Source organism: Phasianus colchicus, chromosome 28 (genome assembly GCF_987193195.1).
Source record: "Phasianus colchicus chromosome 28, bPhaCol1.hap1.1, whole genome shotgun sequence".
NCBI classification, from domain to species: domain Eukaryota; kingdom Metazoa; phylum Chordata; class Aves; order Galliformes; family Phasianidae; genus Phasianus; species Phasianus colchicus.
Window position 1 is genome coordinate 3,583,093 of NC_143463.1, and position 22,729 is coordinate 3,605,821.

Sequence of the window (22,729 nt, forward strand, 5' to 3'; positions counted from 1 at the left end):
GAATAGGACTTGCCAGGTGCCTCTGTGTTGTCAGGGGTGACCCATTTCCTTCTGCAAGGGCTCCTGCCAGCGACAGCTCATGTTCAAGTGCTCAAGGTGTGAAAAAATGCCTGGGCTTGAAAAAGCTATAACGAGTATCACTCAAAGCCCCATTTTATATTTTAAACTCGACGTTTTCCACCTCTTGAAGCTGCTTCAGAAAGGAAAAGAGGTACAGTTGCTCGGTCTGCCCATAACCTCCCTTGGAGGGCCAGGCTTGCTGGCTGAGAAGCTGCAAGAGCAGATCTGCTGCAGCTCACAGCCGAAGCCAAAAGCCCACAGGATGGTCTGTTGCTGCTGCTTTGGCATCAGCATAAAGAAATAAGCTTGTGCATGTCTCTAACAGTGCCCTGTTGCTTCCCTGTGCATTCCCAGCTGCAGAGCAGGAAGCTGAGGCAGGGCGTAGAGGAGAGAGCGGAGCGCTGGGAAGCCGTGACAAGCTGTGTGCAGGAAGAAGCTATGCTCCCATTGGAAAAAGGCACAGAAGAGGAGTGAAGGTTAGCCTAGGCCCCAGAGCACTGCCCTCTCGGGCTTCCAGAGGCCTGAGCTGATGGCTGGTGCCTTTAACCAAAGGCTGGCTGAGAAGGAAAACTCTACATGACCTACATTAAAGGCGGTTACTCTGCCCCAGGCTGCTCCTGCTGACCTGCCCCACAGAATCCTGCTTCTTCTCACTCTAGCTGAAGTGTTTGGTTTCTCTTCAATTCCTGCAGTGCTGAGTAGCTTGTGTTGCTGCTTGATTTGTACTTTTCTTTATGATTAAAAAGTGGAAACTTAGGAAGACTTGGAAAATTAGAGTGATTGTACATCCTGCAGGCTCAGGCCAGATGTGAGCGTTCTGGTTGCTGCTCAGTCTCTGCCTCACAGCCCTGCAGCTGGGCATTGCACGTTGTTGTGTCACCTCCCTGCTGCTGCTCCTGCTCAGGGAGCTGGGGCTGTGCACCATGCAGCAGTGCCTGCTGTGTAGGAGCCTGGTGCCCACGCCTATGCTGGGGTGATGTTCCCCTGCTTGGGTGCTTCTGCCCACCTCTGGAACAGTGCTGTTACATGCTCCTCATGCAGACAGTGCTATTTAAACCCAAGTGAGGGCTGTCAAATCAGAAGACGACAGGCAAATTACTGGAAGATGTTTGAATTCTCTATGGAGATGTGCTGTTTCAGAGGGGGTAAGAGAGCTGAAGTTCAGTAGTGGCCCCATAGACCAATACTTCCCATATTATACAGTGGCTGGGTGGGCTGAATGCTGTTTCGTGTCACTTAACTGCAGCATGGTGATGAGTTTTAGCCTCCCAGTTATTTCAAGAGCTATTTTGCAATGGGTTGCAGTGAAAGAAAGCACCCTCCACCAGCCAGTCTCCAGACCCTCATCCAGCACTTGCATGTTCTGCGATCATGGACTGAGCTGGATGCTCCCTGACAGGTGGGTTCCTGGGGGACAGCAAACCCTGCAGTCTGGCTACAGCCCCAGGGATCCCTGTGCAGCAGGAGGAGGGTTTCTCTGGGCTGTATGCTGCGGTGCTGCTCTCTGAGCAGCTGTCACAGGGAGTCTTTGGCAGTGTGAACACGTGTGAATTCGTGTTCCCAAACCACAGGCAGTATTGGAGCACAGGATACAGTTTTCTCCTGCAGACAAGTCACCTAAGGCTGCTTGCAGAGCTGCTTAGCAGCCTTATTTTAAAGAGATCTTGGCCAAAACACCACAAAAGGATAACAGGGCTGGTGTAGACTCCCTGTGGGAGCAGTGGGGTGAGGAGGAGCCCAGCAGGATGCTCTGTGCAGTTTGTACAGCAGGGGCAGCTCACACAGAGGATACTTTGTCATTAGTCTTTCCCAAGGCTTCTCCCAGGATCCTTTGACGTTGCTCAGCTCTATCCCAGTGTCACATTTCTAACAGTGCCACCGTATTAAAGTAAAAATAAAGAAGCCAGCCCCCTTGTAAGTGACAGGTGAGTTCAGTTGTTCTGCTGGGCAGGCAGCGCAGGAGCATGCCTGACTCACAGGAGTGGGTGTTCAGGTGGGGAGGGGAGGAGGAAACCTCATTAAATCTTAGTTCAGAGGAAGAAGGGGTTCTGAGAACGTGCCATTATTCTTAAAGGGCTCTTGAAAGATTTATGCAGCTCTGCAGAGCCTTAAACATGACGTGCCCCTGGTTCAATTGGTGTTAAACATCTCAGCAGAGGGGAGAGCAGTGCGTGCCTCCCCATGGAGCTGCTCACCAGGGCTGGGAGCATCTCACTGCTGTGGTGCTGTGTTTGTGTTCAGGTGCTCTGCTTTGCTCTGCTCCCCCCGTGGCAGCTGTGTGGGGCTCTGAGCTTTGTGTCCCCTCCCATAGCAGTGGCTCTGAGGCTGGAAAACAAACCCTGGTGTCGGGGAGGTGCGTTTCTCACCGCGCATCCCTGTGTGCGCCTCTGACAAATGCGGTGATTCAAAAGATCTCCACGGTTTTATTTTGGAACCTTTTCTGTGCCTGAATGAGCGGGATGGAGCCATTAAGAGCCGTGAGAGGCAGCAGGGATGCGCGTGCTCACCACCTCTCAGCCCTCCCCTCTCTCTTATTTTTAGCCTTGGGCTGATGATGGTCGGTAGGATGTGGCTGCTCGCGCACGCAGCGCTGGCCACGGCTTCCGCGGGGGCAGGCAGTTGCCAAGATTTCATCCTATGCTGAATTGTTATTTTCATTAATTTGAACGTCAGCAACTGTCAGTGGTGAAGGAGGTAAAATTAGCCTGCAGCTCGTCCTCCCTCCTCAGCATCCATAACGGCCTCCTGGGATTGTTCTTTTTGCTGGGAGGAGGGGATAGGCACACAAAAGAGAAAGGAACTGTTGGGATATTTTCCCCCCTCCCCAGTCAGAAATGTTCATTGCCTTGAGCAGAGCAGCCCGGCCGAGGGAGGGGAAGGATAAGTGCCCAGCTGTGCTCTGAGGGTGGGTGCTGGGGTCTCTGCTGCAGCACCCAGCCCCCAGCTGGCACTGTGGGTGCAGGGCTGGGGCTTTGGATCCCTGCAGCTTTTTGGGGCTGAGGTAAGTGCTGAAGATGACTCTGAACCAAGAGACCTCAGTGATGTCCCCTCATGTTTCTGAATGACTTCCACCCAGGGAGGAGGAGGATGTGCTGTGGGATGCGCTGCCCCGTGGGGAGCAGGAAGGAGCAGAACCTGTGTGCACACAGCATGCAGAGGGGATCCCCAGCCCTTCCCAGTGCCCCCTCTGCCCCGTGCCATGGGGTGAGAGCTGGCGGATGGAGCTGATGCTGCGCTCGGCCTTGGAGGAGAAAGGATGGAGCATCCTTTAAAGAAAATTATACATAATCATCTTACAGCTCTCGCTTCCACTCAAACCTCTGAGTCATAACTGAAGGGCCCTGGAGCGTGACGTTCCTGGTGGAAGGAAATTGCCGTGGCTGGATCCGGGGTGGGGGAGCAGGGGGACCTGACGAGCCCTTCCATCAGCCCCACGGGGCTGCAGAGCAGTGGGAGCACGGCGGGGCCCCTCCTGCCCTGGTCAGAGACCCTCTGTCACTCCCCAGGTACAGCAACGTGACTGGAGCCTGCACCAGCTGCACAGCACTGCGACACCTCTCTTGGGGGCTCTGTGCCCCCAGTGCTGAGTCACTGCACTGAGCTGGGCAGAGGGAGAGAGCTGCTCTGGGGTGGCTGGAACAAACCGACCCCATCCATTGCAGGGCACAGGGCTGTGCCCCATCCCTGCAGCAGGGCAGTGCCTTTCCACAGCTGGAGCACTGTGAAACCTGCTCACCCTTTACCTTCACTTTCCTTCTTCTCTCTTCTGGTTGCTGGGAGAGCACAGGATGGCCACGGTGCTCCACGTGGGGCGAGCGCTGCAACGGCCTCACGCTGCCTTCCCTTGCAGGACAGGTGCCTGAGGAGGAGGCAGGGCAGAACGGGCAGAGCCGTGGCCGGGGGCTGCCCAAGGCCATCTGCATGAACGGAACGGAGCCGGGACAGCTGAGCACCAAATCCAAGGCGGAGCGCAGGGCCAGCGCCTCCTCCAACCCCTCGCGCAAGGCCTGCTCTGCCAGCAGCAAGATCCGCAAGCTCTCCACCTGCAAGCAGCAGTGAGCCGGGAGCATCGCGCTCTGCACAGGTATGGGTCGGGGTGGGGGGCTGGGGGGGTGAGCCCCCTCCATGCTGCCAGCATCGCTGCCTGGTGCTCTGCAGCGTGGGGAGGTGCAAACCCCCCCCTCTGTGCCAATGGGGGTCCTGCAGCGCTCCTGCACGTGGCTCTGCTCTGTCCTCACCCCCCCCCCTGTGCTACAGTCAGACCCACTTCTGTGCCCCATCACCCCCTCCTCTGGCACCGGGACCCCCATTCTCCACCTCACTGCTCCCAGCATTGCCACCCTCCTGCAGGCAGGGAGCAAAGCTGTGATGTATGGAGGCTGCAGCAGAGCACTGGACCTCCCCAGGGGTCTCCCCTGCTCCAGGGGTCTCCCCTGCTCTCCAGGGCCAGCTGTAGGACTGTGCTGCCCACAGCTGTGCCCAGACCCCCCCACACACACACACATCTTTCTCTGATGCTCAGGGATGCTGAACCCTCCCCGCTCCCCCCTCATCCTTCCGGCTCCCTCCGCAGCCCCATCCCTTCCTTCCCACCCCTCATTCATAAATGAGGCAGTGATGAGTCAATGCTCAGTGCTCATCCACCCCCGGCCTCACGCTCACTCTCGTCACCGGCGCTCCGTGGGGCTGAGGCTGTGTTATCTGTTTGGATCACGACCAGCTTTGTGGTGTGAAAAAAAAAAAAAGAAAAAAAAAGCCAGAAATAAAAGCCCATTCCTCCCCCCTGCAGCTGTCAGACCCGCACTCGGCTTTAATCTTTAATTCATGGATAGGAGTGAGTCACCTGTGTGGGGAGGCACTGCGTTGCCAGCCAGCGGATGGATGCCTCTGCTTGGGGCTCCCCGGGGAGCTGCTGCTCTGCTGCCCCATAGCTGCTGGCTGCCCCCCAGCTGCTCTTTGCTCAGGGCTCAGCCCTCTGCCTGGGGGGGGGGTCCCAGGGTTGGTTGAGGCTCCTATTTATATGGGGTGGGGGCTGCCAGGCTGGAGGCTGCCTGCTTCTAACGCTGCCCTCTGCTCAGTGCCATCAAACCTCTGAGAGCAGAAAGCTGGGGTTCTGTGGGCTGCGTTTTTCCTTTGGGTTCAGCAGGCTGTGGAGCACGTTGGGCCATCCTGACCCCTCTCTCCCATTCTCCCACAGCATCCCAGCATCCTCCCCCCGCTCAGCGTCTCCTGGGGGCAGCCTGTGCTCACCGAGGACCCCCCCACCAAGGAACCCTCCCTGCCCCCCCCCCAGCCCCTCGCTATGGACAGTGCCCGGAGCCCAGCGCTGCGGGGAGCCCCCACAGCCCACCTGGGATGGAGGACCCCAGCCTGGGGGGGGGGGCTGGAATCTGCCCTCCTCCCCATCACTCTTTGCCAATCAAGACACTGATTCTCTTTTTAATTTCACGATGGAAGGGTGGGATGAGCGGGGCTGGGGGGTTTTCCTCTCCCCCCCCCCCCCCCCCCTCGCCCTGGCTGCGTAGAAGTCGTGCAAAGCCATTGCCGTGCACTTTATGTTTTAGACTACTGTTATATATTATATATTTTCCTCTTTTTTTTTTTTTGTTTTGTTTATATTTGCGGTATATTTAGAGATTCCTACACATCGTGATGTGTTTAAAATAAACCAGATGAGGAAAAAACAACAACAACAACAACAAAAAAAACCAACCCAGGTTATTAAGACAAAGCAAAACTCTATTAAACCTGCATGCTGTAAAGGGCTCGGAAAAGGGAATGGGTGCGTTCAGCGTCTTTTTTTTTTTTTTTTCCTTTTTTTTTTCTTTTTTTTAAGAAAAAAAAAAAACCAATAATAAAGTGAAAAGCGAGAGGTGGGCTCCTGTCCTTCCTCTGAACCTGAAGGAGTGTGGGGAGGGGGGAGGGGGGAACGGAACGGTGGGGATCCGCACGGTGAGGACGGCGCTCACAGCACTCACAGCCTTTGGTTTTGGTTTGCTTGGTTTTCTTTTCCTTCATTGATAGACTTAAAAACGCGGAGTTGGAGGTGGTGCTTCGGGCAGAGGCTCTGCAGAGGGGAAGGCGCGGCCCGACCTCTGTGCTCGCATGCAATGGGGGGGCACCGCCGCCCCCCCAATCCCCAACCCGCCCCCCTCCCCGTACCGCCGCACGGGTCGATGTGGGGCAGTTCGGTCCTTTTTTTTTTTTTGCCACCCGTCCTTGGGAGCACAAACACCCCAATAAAACCCCACCCCAACCGCCAACCCGCCGTGCGACCCGAAACATCGCCTTCCTCGACGGGGAGGGGGAACAGAAGGGCGAGAAGACGGGGGGCAGGGGGGGCGGCCCCTCACCCCACGGCCGCTCTGCCCCACGGGGGCCGCCCCCCCCGCTCCGTGCCGGTTCCCGGCTCCGGGCACAGCGCCGTTATTGCTCGTAGGAACCACCGCGGCTGCGGAACGGAACGCTTCCCTCCGCGCCGCCCCCCGCCCTGCCGGCGCGACGCCGCCCCGCGGTGAGGCTCGGCTCAGCCCCCCGCACACCGCGCGGACCCGCACCGCGTGCGCCCTACGCGGGGCTGCGATCGGGGGGGGCATCGCCGGCTGTTAGGACCACCGCGCTCTCCGTGTCCGCCCGCAGCCCCTCCGCCTCCCTCCGCAGATGCCCGTACAGCCGCTCCTCGATGCCTCCCGCAATCTTGTCCAGCAGCTCCGCGTCGGGACGCGGCTCCGCGCACCGCCCCGGTCCGGGGCATTCCTCCCCGCCTCCGCGCTCCGGCCCGGTCCGGTACTCCTCTCCGGGCTCCTCCACGATCACCTGAATCTCGGGTTCGGGCAGCGGAGCGGCGCCGGATTCCGCCTCGGCCGCTTCTTCGTCCCCGGCGCTGACGATGCGGGGCAGCGGCCCGTGGAATCGGGCGTCCAGCGGGGAGTTGGCGCTGTCCCCGCGGCGCAGAGGGGTGCGGTGCCGTTCCAACGCGGGGTACCGAACCCCCGGGTCGCTGTACTGCTTGGCGTGCTGCCACTGCTTGCGGAGGTGCGTGCGGGAGCGATGTTTTCCGCGAGGCGGGGATTCGTCGAACTGCGGGTCGTGCCGCACGAAGGCGTTGAACAGCGCGTCCGTCTTCTCGTCGATGCTGTAATCCCTCCTCGGCGACGGCGCGTCCCGGCCCGCCAGCATCTGCCCGTAGGGTGACCAGGCCAGGGGGCTGTGGGTGCGCATCGGACCCCCCCCGCCCACCGCGCCGCGCCGCGCTTCCTCCTCCTCCTCGTCCTCGTCCTCCTCTTCCTCTTCCTCGCCGGGCTCGCGGCCCTCGAAGCTCTCGAAGATGGTGCCCTTCCGCCCGGCGCTGGTGAAGCAGATCCGTTTCTCCGACGCCGTTTGATCCGCGGGCGGCCCCTCCTCGCCCCCCCGGCCCGGCGCCTCGATGGAGGCGTAGCCGCTGTCCATCTGCAGCAGCTTGCGCGTGCCGGGTTCCGAATCCTCCGCCTTGGGCCGGGCCCAGAGCTTCTCCTCGGGGCCTTCGGCCTCGTCCAGGGAGGAGGAGGGGCAGGGGGCCGCGCCGCCCGACGAGACGCTGTCCGCTCCGTCGCTGCGCACCGAGTCCTGGTCGTTGCTGCGCTCCGACGCGGCGTACAGCTCCAGCGAGGCGCGGAGGCTCCAGATGTCGTGGCCGACGCTGCGCTGCTCCGGGGCCGCCGCCTCGCTGGGGCTGTCCTCGCCCGGCTCTAACCTGAGTTTGAGAGGCGGGAGGGGGGCGGCGGGGTCACGCCAGGGACGGCCCCCATCGCTGCGATGCGGAGCCCACCGTGCGGACCCCCACCCGAACCCGTCGCCCCCTAAAGGTGGGACCCCCACCCCCCCGCCATGCACGGGCCGCCGCCCCCATCCCAGTCCCCTCTATCTACTGAAAAATACCTGCCGAGAGAGGGAGGGGGGCTGCTGGGGGAGGGCAGGAAGGGGCCGCCCGCGGGGTGGAAGGCGACGTCGTCGGTGTGGGCGATGTATTGGATGATGTCGGTCTGGTGGGGGTCGCGATCCTCCTGGTCCATGCTCTCACTGGCTGCGCGCTGCCGCTGGAACTGGCGGCGCTTGGGAGACCCTGCGGGGGTGAGGGAGGGGAAAAACAGTCACATCCTTGCAGAGGGGCACAGCCCCCCCCCCTCCTCGGATCCCCCGGCCCCCACCTCTCGTGTCCAGGCTGGATGCCCGCTGGGTGCTCTCCAGTTTCCATTTCTTGATCCTGAAGTAGGGGCTGGCCCCATCCAGGCTGGCGTGCCGGCGCAGGCGGGTGAAGAACTGCAGCACCGGGCCCTGCGTGGGGGCTGGGGGGGCATCCCCGGGGCTGGCACTGCCCACAATTGGCCCCTTCCCACTCCTTGGCGCTGCGGTAAACTGAAGGTGTGGGGGGGTCGTGAGTGGTGGCTCAGCCCCGGGAGCAGCCATGCACAACCCTGGCCCTACACTCACCGAAGGGCCCTCCCCAGAGTCAGAGGAGGTGGCGGGGCTCCCTCCAGCTGTGGAGTTGTAGGTGTCCCCGGGCAGCGCTGAGCTGGGGCACACGGCGTGGCCAGGCTGCGGCACGGCCCCCCCAGGGGGCTGCAGGCAGAGCGCATCAGGGGCTGCACAGAGCTCTGTGCCCACAGCCCCATCCCCACGCCACCCTTCAGCCCCCCACCCCAGGTGATGCCCACCCCTTCCCGGTGCCCACCTGGAAGATGGCAAAGCCGGGTTTGGGTGGGGGCCGGCGGGGGGTCATGGCCAGGCTGTTCTCACTGGACTCACACTCATGGATGGTGACGATCTTAAGGGCGGGTGGTGGCAGGTGGAGGTGCGTCAGGCGGGCGTTCTTCAGGTGGTGGAAATCCCCCTCTGTCAGCGTGTACCTGGGGGGGGGGGGGGCACAGCGGGTCAGGGGGCGACCCCACAACCTACAGCCCTCCCCTCCCTCCCAGGGCCCCCAGCCCTCACCTCCGCCCCTTCTCCTGGGTCTTCTTGCCCTGCTCATACAGCGCGGCCTCGTTGAAGGAGACGCGGCGCGCGCTGGAGGAGCTGGAGGACAGGAACCGCTCGCTCTCTGCATCACGATAGCTGGAGGCCGACAGGCACTCAGGGTCCTCCACTTTGATAGTGATATCTATGGAGAGGGAAGGGAGGGCTCAGCCAACAGCCCCCCCCCCACAGTGGCACAGCTGAGGCTGCGTGAACTCACTGCACCGCTGCGTGCCGGCTGCCGGGACAGAGCCTGGAGGACACGCAGTGAATAGGGGACAGCCCAGGACCCGCTTTCCCACCCTCCCCTGGAAGCAGCATCACAGGTGGGCAGCGATCCCCAATGCTCACCCTGGGCCTGCTGCGAGTCATCCAGGTACGTAGTGGTGGTTTTCTCAGGGTCATCGCTGGCTCTGCGGAGGGAGCGCCGGTCAGAGCTGCCCCGTGCCATAACGAACCACAGCAGCACCACAATGGGTGCCACAGCCACGAGGTGCCACCGGCCTTGGGGACACAACGTGGCTCATCCAACCCACCTGGAGTGGCGGCGCTCGGCCTCGCAGCAGCGGCGGCAGATGATCAGGATCCCCGAGAGCAGCACCAGCGTTCCCCCGATGAAGATGGAGAGCAGGGCGAGCAGCAGCACATAGCCATCCTGGGGGGACACCTCGCCGGGCAGCGCCTGCGCAGGGCAGGGAGGGGTGAGATGCTGTGCGGGGGGAGGGGGGGGGACACACACGTACTTTTTTCTGGGGAACGGGGGCCCCTCCGGAGGCTGCTGCCGTGCTGCTCCCCTGAGACGTGCGCTCCCCCGCCGCCCCCGGGCCTGCTGCTGCCTTCACCACGGCAACCGCAGCCCGGGGGGGGGAGGGGGCTGAGCAGCACGCCCAGAGAGAATGGGGACGGGACCCCCGCGCTCAGCCCCACAGCTCCGCGTGTCCGCAGCGGCTGAGCGGGGCAGGGGAGGGGCTGCCAGCTGGGTGATGGCAGAGGGGAGGATGCTGCCGTGCCCATCCCGGTACCCGGTGCTACAGCCGCGTCCTGGGTTCCCACCCCATCCCCATCCCCGGGGCTGCTCACCGTGCTGCTCTCCGTCGCGTTGTCCCACGGGGTCGGGTCATCGTTCATGGTCCGATCCAACCCGGCTACGTCCTGGGCCGGTGTGAGACAAAGGGGGAGCGGGGTGGGGCCGGGGGCGGTGGTACCGGGAGGGGGTCCTGCCCGGCCCGGCCCTGCCCGGCACCGCGGAGCTGAGGGAGGGACCGAGGGGAGGGCCGGGATAAGGGATGGAGGAGGGTGTGGTCGGGGCTGGAGCGGGAGGGAGGGGCGGGGGTGGGGCCGGGGGGGGGGGCGGTGGGTGCCCCGAGCGCTGTGACAGCGCCTGAGTCAGCGGGGGCGGATGGACAGACGGACGAGCGGGTCCCGGCCCTGCGGCGGTGCGGACCCCGCAGCCCTCGGAACGGCGCTGAGCCCCCCCGGGCCGCGTGTCCGCCGCCCCCGTCCGTGCGTTCCTCACCCGGGGGCTGCGCTGCGGACGGGGGAGGGAAGGGGGGGGCGCGGCAAAGCGCCCGAAATGGGGTCAGGGAAAAATGTGAATGGAGCGGGGAGGGGTTGGCGGCGGGGGCGGGAGGGAGGAGGGGGCGATCCGGCCCCGATGGGCACCGGGGGGCGGGGAGAGCCCCGATCCCGCCCGGCCCCGGGCAGCCTCCAGCGGGGGGTGGGCACCTCGGGGGGAGGGGGGGCACCGCGGGGACCCCCTGCCCGGGGCGAGAGGGGAACGCCGCCGCCGATCGCCGATGATGGAGGAATTCCGTCTCCATGGCGACCCGGCGGGAACAGCGCGGCCATTGTCTGTGCCCGGGGACGGACCCCGAGCTGCCCTCGCGCTGCCCCCCCCTCCAACCCCCCCCTCCGCGGGGTCCGGGCCCGGCGGGCGGATCTGCCCGTGGAGCGGGCGGGGAGCGGGGGCTGCGGGGCAGGGAAGGGGCCGGGATGCGGGATGCGATGCGGGAGGGATGCGCGCGGCGCCGGTGACAGCAGCCCCGGAGCCCCCGGCGCTTCCGAGCGCAGCAGCGCGGGGCGGGCTCCCGCCGCTCGAGCCGGCTCCGGCTGTCGCGATAGGCGCTGTCGCGATAGCGGCGGGAGCGAGGCACTCACCTACAGCCGGGGCCGGGGCTCCATCGCCGCCGCTGCGTTCGGTGCGGTTCGGGCGGCCCCGGGATTTATGAATGAACCGGAGCCGCCCCCGCGCGGTGCGGGCGTCACGTGGGGACGGGGCTGCCCCGAGCCCGCCTGCACCGGGGCCGCCCGCACCGGACCGGCCCGCACCCCGGCGCCGCCCGCACCCCGACCCCGCATGGCCGCGCCCCCCACCGGCCCAGCCCGTCCCGCAGCCCCGCGCTCGCCCGGCCCCGAGCCCCGCGCCGCCCCCGCCCGCCCCGCAGCGCCGCCCCCACCCGCAGCCCGGGCCGGGCGCGGAGCCGACCCTCCAGTAAACAGCGCGGGTAAACAACCGGGCGGGGCGCGGAACTACAGTTCCCAGGCGCCCCCGCGCTCGCGATGACGTCACGCTTCCGGCGCCGCACGCGCGCGCGCGCTGCCCCTCGGGCCGCGTAGTCCTCGGCGCAAAGCACGCCGGGAGCTGTAGTCCCGCCGCCCGCCGTCCGCTCGCCCTTCGCCGCCGCCGCCCGCCATGATCCGCGCCCGGCAGCTCCTCCGCCTCGCGGCGCTGCCGCCGCCCCGCGCCCGCTCCTACGCTGATGCTGCGGCCGGGCCGGCGGCCATGGCCTTCACCTTCGCCTCCCCCACGCAGGTACGAGCCGTCCGCCGTGCGGGGCGGCACCGTGCGGCTCCGCTGCCCCCGGCGTGGCCGCACCGCGCCCTTCCCCCAGCCCGCTGCTCCGCTGCCCGCCGCCCCCTTCCGCCCCGAACCCCTCTGCGACCCCACGAGCCCCTCCGTGCTGCGAACCCGCGACCTTCCATTGCCCCCCCCGCCCCCATTCCGTGACCCCGTGCCGCTCGCACCGCCCCGCGGCCGCTCACCCCCCTTTTTTTCTTCCCGCCCCCCCCCCCGTAGGTGTTTTACAACGGTGCCAACGTGAAGCAGGTGGACGTGCCCACCCTGACCGGCTCCTTCGGCATCCTGGCCTCCCACGTCCCCACGCTGCAGGTCCTGAAGCCGGGAGTGGTGACGGTGTACGGAGAGGACGGAACGGCCACCAAATACTTCGGTGCGAGGGGAGGGGAGGGCATCCCTGGGGAGAGCACCCCTGGGACCCCCGGGGTGGGGGGGAGCTGAGCCGTGGGGTGCTGCCTGCTGCAGCTCTGCTGAGTGCTGGGGTCCCTGTGGGTGAGGGGATGCACCGTGGCTGTGTTTGGGGATGAGGTTTTGTCCAGGCGTTGCCCTGCTGCGCCTTTGCTTTGCTTGACGCGAGGCTGAAGGCTGCTGTGGTTCGTGAACTTTGAGGGCTGGTTTTGTCTGAGGAGCCATCAGGGTCCCACGCTGACCCACGCAGCATCCCTGACCCGCTGCCATCCCTCACAGTGAGCAGTGGCTCCGTCACGGTCCATGCAGACTCCACGGTGCAGGTGCTGGCAGAGGAGGCGGTGACGATGGACATGCTGGATCTGGCTGTAAGTATTGCACAGCAGCTCGGGATGGCCTGACAGCCAGCCTCCTGCATGGAGGGTTCCGTGCCCCGCTCCTCCTGTGTGGGGTTGCTGTCTCAGAGCCTTCGTGTGGCTGCACAGCATCTGCCAGGACCCGACTCCCCATCATCACCGACTCCCCATCATCACCCACTGCATGGGATCAAACGCTGCTCCTCCCCACTGAATGCAGCCCTGTGGTCACTACTCCTCCCCCAGGCTCCATCCCTGCCCTTGGGTAGATGTGGTCCTGCTCCTCCCCACCCTTTTTCACCCCTCCAGGAGCAGCAATTCCCACAGCAGGGCCCGCCTGCAAGGAGCCAGCCCAGCATGTGAACACACAGCCTGAGCGCAGTGGGGAGAGAGGGGGTAAAATTGAGTCCTGCTCTGCTCTCTCAGTGACTCATTTCTTGTGTCTTCACGTTCAGACTGCAAAATCAAACCTGGAGAAGGCCGTTTCAGAGATGGCTGCAGCGTCCGACGAAGCTGCTAAAGCCGAAGCCCAGATTAAAGTGGAAGCCAACGAGGCTCTCGTCAAAGCCTTGGAGTAACGGGGGTAAGCATCGGCGCATCCCAAGCGGGGAGCACGGGGCCGCTAGGTGGCAGCCACAGCATTGGCAGCCCGGAGCCGGGCCAGGCACAGCCCACAGCCCACGGTCACGAGTGGGGCCCCGCTGGGACGGGCAGCCCCAGGGCTGGCCGTGCATCAGGCTGCATTCCTGGGGCCCCGCAGGGAGCGGTGCGGCCTCTGCTTTGTGAACACTCCCTTCCACTGCAAACAAACAGCTTCTGTCTCGGGGGGAGGTGAGGCGAGGCTGCTTTACCTCGTGGCCCATTTTCTCTGTGCCCTGCTAAGGCTGTGCCTCATCTCTTTTCTTCCCACGTGTTGGCAGTTGGGAGGCTCTCCGTGCAGCGCTGTGCTGTGCCTGGCAGGTGAGTCACTGCAGCTCAGCTGGCCTCTCCCTGGAGCAGGTACAGCAGGGCAGCGCTGCTCTGCTATCTCCTGATCTCTGCTCCCGCTGCCCTTTGGCCCTCGAGGTTCTGAGGGGGCACCCAGTGGTTCTCATTTCCTCGCAGCGAGGCTGAACCCATTGCTCTGCTCTGCTCACCCTGCATTCAGACCGACTCCGCCTCCGTGTGTTGCAGGAATCCCACTGACGCTCTAGAAAAACCCCAGACTGTCCTACTTGTTCTGGCTTCCCCGTTGGTATACAGATGGTGTGGGACAAACGGAGGCGGACAAACTGCTCCGATCAATTAAAAGGAAATGCAGTCCTGTCTTGTGGCGTGTCACCTTCTTCCTGGAGGCAGCTGGGTGTGGGGCAGGGTCTGCAGGGTGCAGCCCCCCGGTGCAGTGTTACCTCCACATCTGTTCTCAGGTGCTGCTGGGGATTCCTGGGGGAGAATCACCCCAGGCTCAGCAGGCAGATTTGGTGGCTCTCTCCTCCCTCTGCTGCCTCCAGATTGTGGCAGCACACGAGGAGGAATCTGCAGGGCACTGCAGCTCCGTACTGGAGGCTTCCTGTCTCAGCTCCCCCAGCTTTGCTCAGCCTCCAGGCTCCGTTGCTGCAGGAACCACATCGGGTCTTGTTGTTTCTGCACAGCCCTTCCTGCAGCTGGACGGCAGCTGCCCAACTCTGCCCCTTCTCCCTGCTGCTATGGGCTGCCACCACTTCCCCTGCGTGCGTGGCATGCAGAGCAGGGGGAAATCTCCTCCTGCTCCTTGGAGACGGGCTCGGGGCAAGAGGGAAGCAGCTGCTACGGGCGGTGGGAGCAGTCATTGCAGTGTGGGGGGTGGTTGGTCGGTGGTGCTCCACCAAAGCTGCCCTCGCTTTGGGGCTGTGCAGCACTCGGGGGCAGCCCTGGTGTCCCCCGTGCCGGGCAGGAGCTGCTTCCTGGCACAGCACGGCTCGGTGAAGGGCCGGATCCCCGCACCAGCCGCGTTTTGCCAACGGCACCACCTGCTGTGAGGCTGTGAGCTCGCCGCCGTCCTCCCCACGCCTCCAGCGGGGATTTCAGGTTCCCTCTGCTGGTGGTGGTGGTGGTGGTGGGGAGGGGGGGGTCTGAGGGTCCGCACGGCAGCCACCCCCCCCCCCCAATTCCCACCCCCTCATCCCAGCCTGGAGCGCACACAGCAGGACTCGGTTATTTTCGGTGCTGCCACCCAGGATGTAATCTCTGCTGCCTCCTCACCGCCACCTCCTCCCCCTCCTCTCGCTCTTCTTCCCCCCCCCCCCCCGACAAGTGATCAAAAATAGTGCCTGCGGTGTTAGATTTCTCGCTCAGGAGCTTATTAAAAGCCTCCCAGTCCTGACGCTGAGCCTATTTGAGGATCAACCCGGTCCCACTTTCCGAGCCGCTCCCTCGCTTTTTCTTTCCCCTTTCCCTCTTTTCTCCCTTTTCCTTTTTCTCATGAAGGTCACACGTTGGCTCTGTGCGTGAGCAAAACCTCCAAGCCGGAACGAGCTCTCATTAAAACGCCTCGGGAATAACGGGGGCCGGGCGGCCGCGCTGCCCTCGGTGCCGGCTGCTATTTGCGTTGCGCTCTGCCCTCCCTCGGCACTACGATGCCGTTCTCTTTCCGACGGAAGGTGGCTGCGTTTTGTCATCGGATGGAGGAGCGTTGGCGAGGCCGGGAAGCCGGGAACGGCCGGCTGCTATTTTTAGGATGGGGAAAAAAAAAAAGTGTCTCCGTCAGCATCCTCGCATCAGCTCTTCCCACTGCCTGCCGCCGGCTCCGTTGGAAAGGGATTGAGGGGGTTTGGAGGGGTTTGGGGGGGTCCTGGTGCAGCGTGCTGCCTGCTGGGACGTGTAGTTGGGGGGGGGGTCAGCTCTGCCTCACATCTGGGGTGGTGGGGATGGGGGGCTGTGTCCCTCTGTGCCCGTTTGTTCTCCTGCGCGGGGGGGTTCAGTGCTGGGGGGGCTCCGCCTGCCCTGCTCCGCCCTCCCCACCTCATCCTCCCTCCCCCGTTGCCCAACTGGATGCCAGCAGAGGGGTTGAAGCTGCAGGCAGCACTGCGGGTCCTCTCCAGACCCGGGGCAGCGCTGCAGCCCGTGGTTGGTGCTGCAGAACTGGGGATGCGCGCCCTACAGTGCGATCCCATGGGTGCTCATCCCCTTCTCTCCTCTCCAGCACGGAGATGCGTGCTTCAGCTGCTCGGCGCAGCCCGCAGTGCCAGAATTCCGGCATCCCTGCGGCATCCATCCGCGCAGGTGGGGCGAGAGCCCCTTCCCTGCTGTGTTGGGGTTGCAGACGGTGGGGCCCTGCAGCAGCACGGGGTGCTGTGCTCCAAGGGAAGCTCGGCAGCAGCATTGCCAAGGCTGGGCACAGCCTGCCTCGGGTCCTCCCCCCTCCCAGGGCGGGCAGCGATGCGTGCTGGAGGGATGGGCTGCTTGGAAAGCTGCGTGAGCGGGGCTGCGTCCTTCCTTTCCACCCAGTGCTTTCGCCTGTGACTTTACATCTCCTGCTGCCAGATGGAGGGTGGGGAGCGGAGCATCGCGTCCCTGCCGGCGCCTCTGCTCCTGGGGGAGCACTTAGCAGGAGGGGCTGGGCACAGCCGTCGGGTCCCAGCGCCCCCACCGTGCTGTGCCGTGCTGCGTTTCCACAGTCCCACCCGGATCGTGAATGCAAAGGAAAAATCTGAGCTCTCCAGGGGAAACAAAAAATCACCCCAACCCCGCGGCAGCCCCAGGATCCCCCCCTCGTGGCATTGAGTCACGGGGCAGAGCCACCCCCAGCCCTGCCCAAATGCAAACCCACGGTGCCTGTCCTCACGTCTCGGTCTGGGGGCACCTGGGGGGAGCAGCCCCAGGCTGGGGGCTTCTGTGGGGCGGGGGGGCGGAGCTCCTTGCCCCGGATCAGAGCCTCGTGGCACCGGAGGGCAGCGCAGTGTGGGAAGGGCAGCAGAGCGCCGTGCGTCCTTGCGCCATGCTGCCCTTGGGTGGCTGAAGGCCACGTCCTCACAACTTCCTTCTCCGGGGGGGAGCACTGCTGTAATGATTAACCTGTGCCGTTCTGTCCTGCAGCCTGTTTTCCTCTTGGGTTTCCAACGTTGGAAAATGCTCTTCCCCTGCCTGCCACCCACACACACCGCCCTGTCCCCGCGCATAGGGAAAGTCCCATCCGGATGCATGCAATGGGAAAAAGGGGGGGGGTCAGCTGGGGGTTACCATGGGGAAAACTGAGGCACGGAGGGAGAAAACTGCGATGGGTGCAGGAGCCCCAGGTGAGGATGGATGCTTTGTGCTCCGTGCAGGGGATCAGCGGGGCAGTGCCCTTGCTTGGGGTGGCTGCTGGCAGAGCCAACCCGACGCTGTGGCACACGCAGGGGTCAACAGGCACGGCTGGGACGTGCAGTGCTGTTATGGGGGTCCCGGTGAAGCCCCCCTCCTTCACCACCCCCTGCCCAGGACCAGGACCCGTGCAGGGCAGGGGGGGCCGGGAGGAAGCGGCTGCCAGCTGGGCTCCGTGCCGGCCACAAAGGCGGCCCAGAGACCCGAGCGGAATGAGGTGGCCGCCAGCCAGGTTCCCACGGTGGCCCCGGGTTCAGAAAATAGGCCCGGAGCTGGGGGTGGTTGCTGCAGCGACCAACAGGGTGCTGCAATGCAGGGGGGCTCAGCCCAGGTGTGCGTGGTGAGACCCCTGTGTGGGGCCGGGGGTGGTGATGGAGATGAGCCCCCAGGCTCCTGTTTTCACTGCCCCCAGCAGCTTCGCCGTGGGTAAAGTCAGGAGGTTCCCGTGAGTGCCTGGCTGCAGCCCCACAGGCAGCCTCACAGCTGGACCTGCCTCCAACACAACAGCCAGCCCTGCATCCAGCCCTGCACCCAGCCCCACATCCAGCCCCACAACCAGCCCCACAATCAGCCCAGCATCCAAACCCACAACCAACCCCACAACCAGCCCCACAAACAGCCCCACAACCAGCCCTGCATCCAGCCCTGCACCCAGCCCCACATCCAGCCCCACAACCAGCCCCACAATCAGCCCAGCATCCAAACCCACAACCAACCCCACAATCAGCCCAGCATCCAGCCCCACATCCAGCCCCACATCCAGCCCCACAACCAGCCCCACATCCAGCCCCACAACCAGCCCAGCATCCAGCCCCACATCCAGCCCTACATCCAGCCCCACAACCAGCCCCACATCCAGCCCCACATCCAGCCCCACATCCAGCCCCACACCCCCCACTCATGGGGAGGAAGCAGCCGCAGCTGCTGGTGCTGGTGGGGCCTTTCCTGGAGGGTTGGCGCCTGCCAGGGGCCGGGTTGGGATGAGGGGGGGGGGAAGTCGGGGGGCCGGGGAGCTGCCCTCAGGAATGCCCCCGCGTCGTGCTTTCATCCGCGCTGCCTCAAAGGGCGCCTGTGTGCAGGAGAGCCGGGTATAAATAGCGGGGATTGAGGCCTGGCGTGACACTGGAGTCCCTTCTGCCACTGCCACCTTGGGTCCCCCCCCCCCGCAGCACCTCAATGGGGGCATTGTGCACCCGCAGCCCCTTCGGGCACGTCCCCGGCAGCTGCTCAGCCTGACCCCGTCTGCTCCCCCCTCGTGCTGCGGGGCCGTCTGTGCACACAGCGGTGAGGGGTGAGGGATCCTGAGCAGCCCCTGAGCAGCACTGTCACAGCCCAGTGCCTCCACATCCCCTCTCCCAGCTGTGCCGTGGAGGCAGTTGCCCCCCCCCTCCAAGGCCAGGCTGTGGGGGGCAATGTGTGGCTGTGCTCCTTTGGGTGCCCATCCCATCCCATCTCATCCCATTGCATCCCACCCCATCCCACCCCATCTCATCCCATCCCACCCCATCCCATCCCACCCCATCCCATCCCATCTCATCCCATTGCATCCCATCCCATCTCATCCCATTGCATCTCATCCCATCCCACCCCATCTCATCCCATCCTATCCCATCCCGTCTCATCCCATCCCGTCTCATCCCATCCCATCCCATCCCATCCCATCCCATCCAGGAGCTGACTCTCTCTGCTTTGAGCTCATCCAGCAATGGGTGCCGCTCAGCCCCTGCTCTGCAGAGGTTTTCCTGCACAGCTCTGTGTTTCTCTTTTGCTTCTGTTTGGCTGTTGGGCCAAACATCCCCTGCCGTGCACCACCCTGAGCCCATCCTGCGCCGGGGGGTGATGCGATGGGCTCTGCAGGGCTGCGCTGCTCCTGGACACACATAGAATTTGATCTCTCAGCCTGACCCACATCGTATCTCCCCTTACCCAACCTACAGGCAGTGCCCACACCGAGCAGTGCTGCATCCCACCCACAGCCCATGGCAGCCTGGACTGCCTGCGCTGCATTTCAGGGCCAAGGTCCCCACTGGGAGCTCTGGGCACTATGGAGAGACAAAGGTTTAACACAGGTTGCCGGGCTCCCTCTGATCCTTCCGCCCATTATCTAATCAGAGCCATGTGGAACAGCCCAATGCTGTGTGTGTGACTCACTTCCCCAGCACTGCCTCGGTTCCCCGCAGGTGATGCCGGGTTGTGCTGAGCCGTCGCCCCGCAGCGTCGCGGCGTTGGGGAATGCAGCGCAGTGGGTCCGGCCCAGGGTTGGATTCCTGCACCTCTTCTCAGCTCCTCACTGACTCACTGACCTGCACGTCACTTCCCCGTCAGCCTCGGTTCCCTCAGCTGGGACATGGGCACGGCACAGTCCCGGAGATGGGATGCATCATTGGGGTGATGCTCGCCATGCAGTGCCGGCACCACGCGGGATCTGGATCAGTGCAGGACTTCCTTCCTTCATTCCCAGAATAAAAGCCGTGACCTCACATCCGTATGGAAGCTGAGGCAGCCCTAAGCACACCAAGACAAGGGATCTGGCGTGGGGCAGCCCCCAACCAGAGCCACACGGTGCAGCCATGTCTGCGGTGCCATGGGGGGGGGCTGGGTTGGGGCAGCCGTGGGGCTGGGGGGGATGCAGGCGCTGTGCCCCCCGCCTGGATGAGCTGCCCACATTCCTGGTGTGGCTCCAAACGGGGCACTGCGAGGCGCAGGGGTGGGAATGCCAGCATGCTGAGTGTGTGCTGTGTGTCAGCGCGTGGGGCACCCGTGGGACGGAGCTCCACCCCCCCCCTGGGCACCCTCCATCCCACACCAGGCGTTGCCTCCGGCTCTTGGCACACATTTGGGCCCCGCAGGATCCCAACACAGAGCCGGCACTGTGCCCACGTGTTGCGCTGCCACGGCAGGGTGGGTGCCTGGGGATGTGTGCGCTGCCTGCGGGTGCCCCCCACCCATCCCTTGGGCCCCCACTGTGTGTGCACTGAGCCCTCCTGAAGCTGTGGGGTGGGACGTGTGGGGGTTGTAGGATGGGCGCAGAGGATGCTGCGCCCCAAAGTGGGGCAGAAGGCTTCTTCCCCCACACTGTTCATTGTGGGAACCCACTGTCACCGCCTGCTGTGGGATGCACAGGGCAGGTTGGGGTGGCTGGGGCCCAGTGGGTTGGTATTGGGACGCCCCACCCTGGCTTGGGCTGACCCCACAAGGGCTGAGTGATGGGCACTGGGGGGCAAATCCCCCCTGATCTATAAGCTGGGGTCACCTGAGGAGTTGGGCTCAGCACACAGCCATGGAGACTGAAGGCACAGGTCCTTCCCCTGCCCAGAGCTGGCGACTTGCTTAAGCATTTGCAGTAATTATAATAATAATAACGATAATAATAATAATAATAATAGCACCACCACCACCAGGCTGGGTGTCGTCTGGCTGCCGGAGACGCTGATTTAAGGCCTACCAACCGATGTGGCAGTGGCTGAGGAACAGCTGGTGGAGTGGATTGGATGGGGACAGATCCCAACGCCGGGTGCTGCAGAGCTGCAAAGGGGCTGTCAGGATCGGGGGCTCCGCACCCCACATCAGGAGGGGTCCCTGCAGCCCCCCCCAACCTCGCAGGGCTGGAAGCCCACGTTTCCAGCGTTGAGGCTGAGCAGAGCCGGGTTGCACCCATGCCAACTGAGGGAAGCAGCCAAATGGCAGCCCCAGTGCTTGGGGCCGAGGGGTGGTGCTGCCTGGGGTCGGCTGGGTGCCAGGGCTGGCATGGAGCTGCTCTCCTGCGTCACCGCGGATGGAGCGCGGCGTTCCGAGGGGCCGTGAGCTCAGGGTGCCCAGAATAGTGCTGGCCTCAGCGGCGGGCAGCAGGGCTGCAGCACAGCCAAGTATGGCCCCACACCTGGGTTGCCCAAGGCTGCTATATCCGGGGGATTCGCCATCTCTCCTGGGGCAGAGCCAAGCCGTGTGGCTGCTTAGGGGTCAGACCTGCCCTGGGCACCGGCTCACGCGCTGCTGGCTGCTCCCCATGAGCTCTCCTGTGGGATTCATCACCTCCGGGTGCTGGCTGAGCACTGTGGGGTGCCCCACAGCTCAGAGGTGAGGCAACGGGTCCAGCTGCCAAGGTGTCCCAGGGAGTGACACCCGGACACGCTGCCAGGGGCCACCAGGACACGTTCCCAAGGGCCGAGAAACACATGGAGCCGATTGTGCGTTTCTAAGGACACACCTGGGTGTTTACAGCCCGTCAGCGTCACCGGCACACAGAGCTGCCCAAGGACACCCCACCCACCCCACAGCACCCCCAGCCCCACTGGGTGTGTGTGTGTGTGGGGGGGGATCTGCTTAAGGTCATGCCCAGAGATGAGGGAGGGGGGAGGAGCTGCTGGTCCTTCCTCACCGCAGGGCTCACCTGAGCACATCGTGGTGACACAAACTGAGCTGCTCATCCTGAGGAGGGGGGCGGGGGGGGGGGGGGGGTTCTGGGGGCCGTGACCCCACTGCAAACCCCCCCCCACACACGTCCCCCCAACACGGGGCAGGGGTGAAGCGGTTCGGCTGCAGCGCATTGCTGGGGTGTGTCTGTGAGCCCTATGCTGGCCCTGTGCCCGTGGGAACGCTCCCACTCACTGCTGGAACTCAGCACCGCGTGCCCCACATCGGCCCTGCACCCTATGGGGGTTGGCACCGCTCAGCTCCAGGTTGGAGGCTCAATGGTGGCACTGGGAAAAGGGCCCACATCCTCCCTGGGTCCTCCAGGTTCCATCCCTGCTTTGCTCTGCAGCAGCAGCAGCCCCTGCTCCCTTCCTTCCCTCCTCCTTCACTCTCTGCCTCTGCCCTAATCCCATGACCTGAGAGGGGAATGCAGAGACTTGCGATAAAACCCGCATTTGCCAAAGCTGCAAAATCAGACAGGAATTCGGTCCAAAAGGGGGAAAAAAAAAAAAAGAAAGAAAAAAAAAAAAACCCAAAACAAAACAGAAAAAAGAGAGAGAGATTAGGGAGAAAAGAGCAAAGCTGCAGCCTGGGGCTGGTGGGGGATTTCCCCAAAGAAGGAGCCCTGGGAACTCCCTTCCTTCGAGGGACAGCACTTCCAAGAACCCCGTGAGCTTTGGGCTCCTGGGAGATGCAGAAGTGCCAGCACTGCCCCAGCTCAGCCCCCCGGGACCCCACATCCCCTCTGCCACGGCTCACGGGTGGGGTGGGCTGTGTGGGGAGCATCGCAGAGCTGTGGGACTCGCATCACTGTTTGCTCATTGCGTCGTCTCTCCCCGAGCAGCTCCGATGTGGGGTTTGGGGAACGTTCCCCCTGGAGAGCTCCGATGCAGCACAGCGATTATGCCCGAGTCTGAGCGTCATCTTTAACGATTTATTCCCAGGGCAACCCAATAAACTAAACACACAAAATCGGGGCTGCTGGGAGCCCTGGGATCTCCCGGCACCGTCTCTGGAGGTTTCAGATACCTTCACCTGAACCCGCAGCCGCACGCACTGCCTGGAGCTGAGTACTATGGGGGCTGGGGGCTGCCGGGCAGCCACTGCCACGGGGCACCGGGTGCTCCGACGCATCCCGTGCCATCGCCGAGCGCCGCCCCTCGGTTGCCACATCCCTTTGTGCCCCCGCAGACCCCAAGCGTGAGGTCGGGAGAGGCCCCGCTCCGTGACGATGTGGCTCCCTGGACCCCCGCAGCCGCGTCCCCGTGGGGTTTTTCACCCACGCAGCGCCGTGACCGCCGGAGGGGCGGCCGGGAGGCCCGGG

At 64.1% G+C, this 22,729-nt stretch overlaps 3 protein-coding genes across 9 annotated transcripts in view; 2 read left to right on the top strand and 1 right to left on the bottom strand.

Annotated features, from left to right (window-relative positions):
• Positions 1 to 5,733, top strand: part of STK11 (serine/threonine kinase 11) — a 35,338-nt gene extending 29,605 nt beyond the window's left edge. For 2 of the 3 annotated variants that reach the window (XM_031604198.2, XM_090126213.1), the window contains exons 9-10: positions 3,911 to 4,144; positions 5,258 to 5,733. In XM_031604198.2, the coding sequence (XP_031460058.1) occupies positions 3,911 to 4,119 (209 nt within the window). In that variant the 3' untranslated portion in view covers positions 4,120 to 4,144; positions 5,258 to 5,733. The other variant, XM_031604199.2, reaches the window with a different exon arrangement.
• Positions 5,646 to 11,375, bottom strand: CBARP (CACN subunit beta associated regulatory protein). Of its 3 annotated transcripts, none has more exons than XM_031604196.2 (10): positions 11,209 to 11,375; positions 10,132 to 10,203; positions 9,588 to 9,733; positions 9,403 to 9,464; positions 9,031 to 9,196; positions 8,771 to 8,945; positions 8,530 to 8,658; positions 8,247 to 8,454; positions 7,978 to 8,161; positions 5,646 to 7,792 (listed from the first exon to the last, which is right to left on the bottom strand). In XM_031604196.2, the coding sequence occupies exons 2-10, from the start codon at positions 10,177 to 10,179 to the stop codon at positions 6,628 to 6,630; spliced, it is 2,283 nt and encodes a 760-aa protein (XP_031460056.2). In that variant the 5' UTR covers positions 10,180 to 10,203; positions 11,209 to 11,375; the 3' UTR covers positions 5,646 to 6,627. The 3 variants fall into 3 exon arrangements, with proteins under 3 accessions (XP_031460056.2, XP_089982338.1, XP_031460057.2); XM_090126212.1 differs by having other exon boundaries at positions 5,646 to 7,451; positions 8,041 to 8,161; positions 11,209 to 11,374; XM_031604197.2 differs by lacking the exon at positions 8,530 to 8,658.
• Positions 11,376 to 11,696: 321 nt separating this feature from the next.
• Positions 11,697 to 13,977, top strand: ATP5F1D (ATP synthase F1 subunit delta). 3 transcript variants are annotated; one of them, XM_031604191.2, is made up of 6 exons: positions 11,698 to 11,863; positions 12,128 to 12,281; positions 12,596 to 12,684; positions 13,128 to 13,255; positions 13,593 to 13,632; positions 13,777 to 13,977. In XM_031604191.2, the coding sequence occupies exons 1-4, from the start codon at positions 11,744 to 11,746 to the stop codon at positions 13,248 to 13,250; spliced, it is 486 nt and encodes a 161-aa protein (XP_031460051.1). In that variant the 5' UTR covers positions 11,698 to 11,743; the 3' UTR covers positions 13,251 to 13,255; positions 13,593 to 13,632; positions 13,777 to 13,977. The 3 variants fall into 3 exon arrangements, with proteins under 3 accessions (XP_031460055.1, XP_031460051.1, XP_031460054.1); XM_031604194.2 differs by having other exon boundaries at positions 13,846 to 13,977; XM_031604195.2 differs by lacking the exon at positions 13,593 to 13,632 and having other exon boundaries at positions 11,697 to 11,863; positions 13,846 to 13,977.
• The last annotated feature ends 8,752 nt before the right edge of the window (positions 13,978 to 22,729 follow it).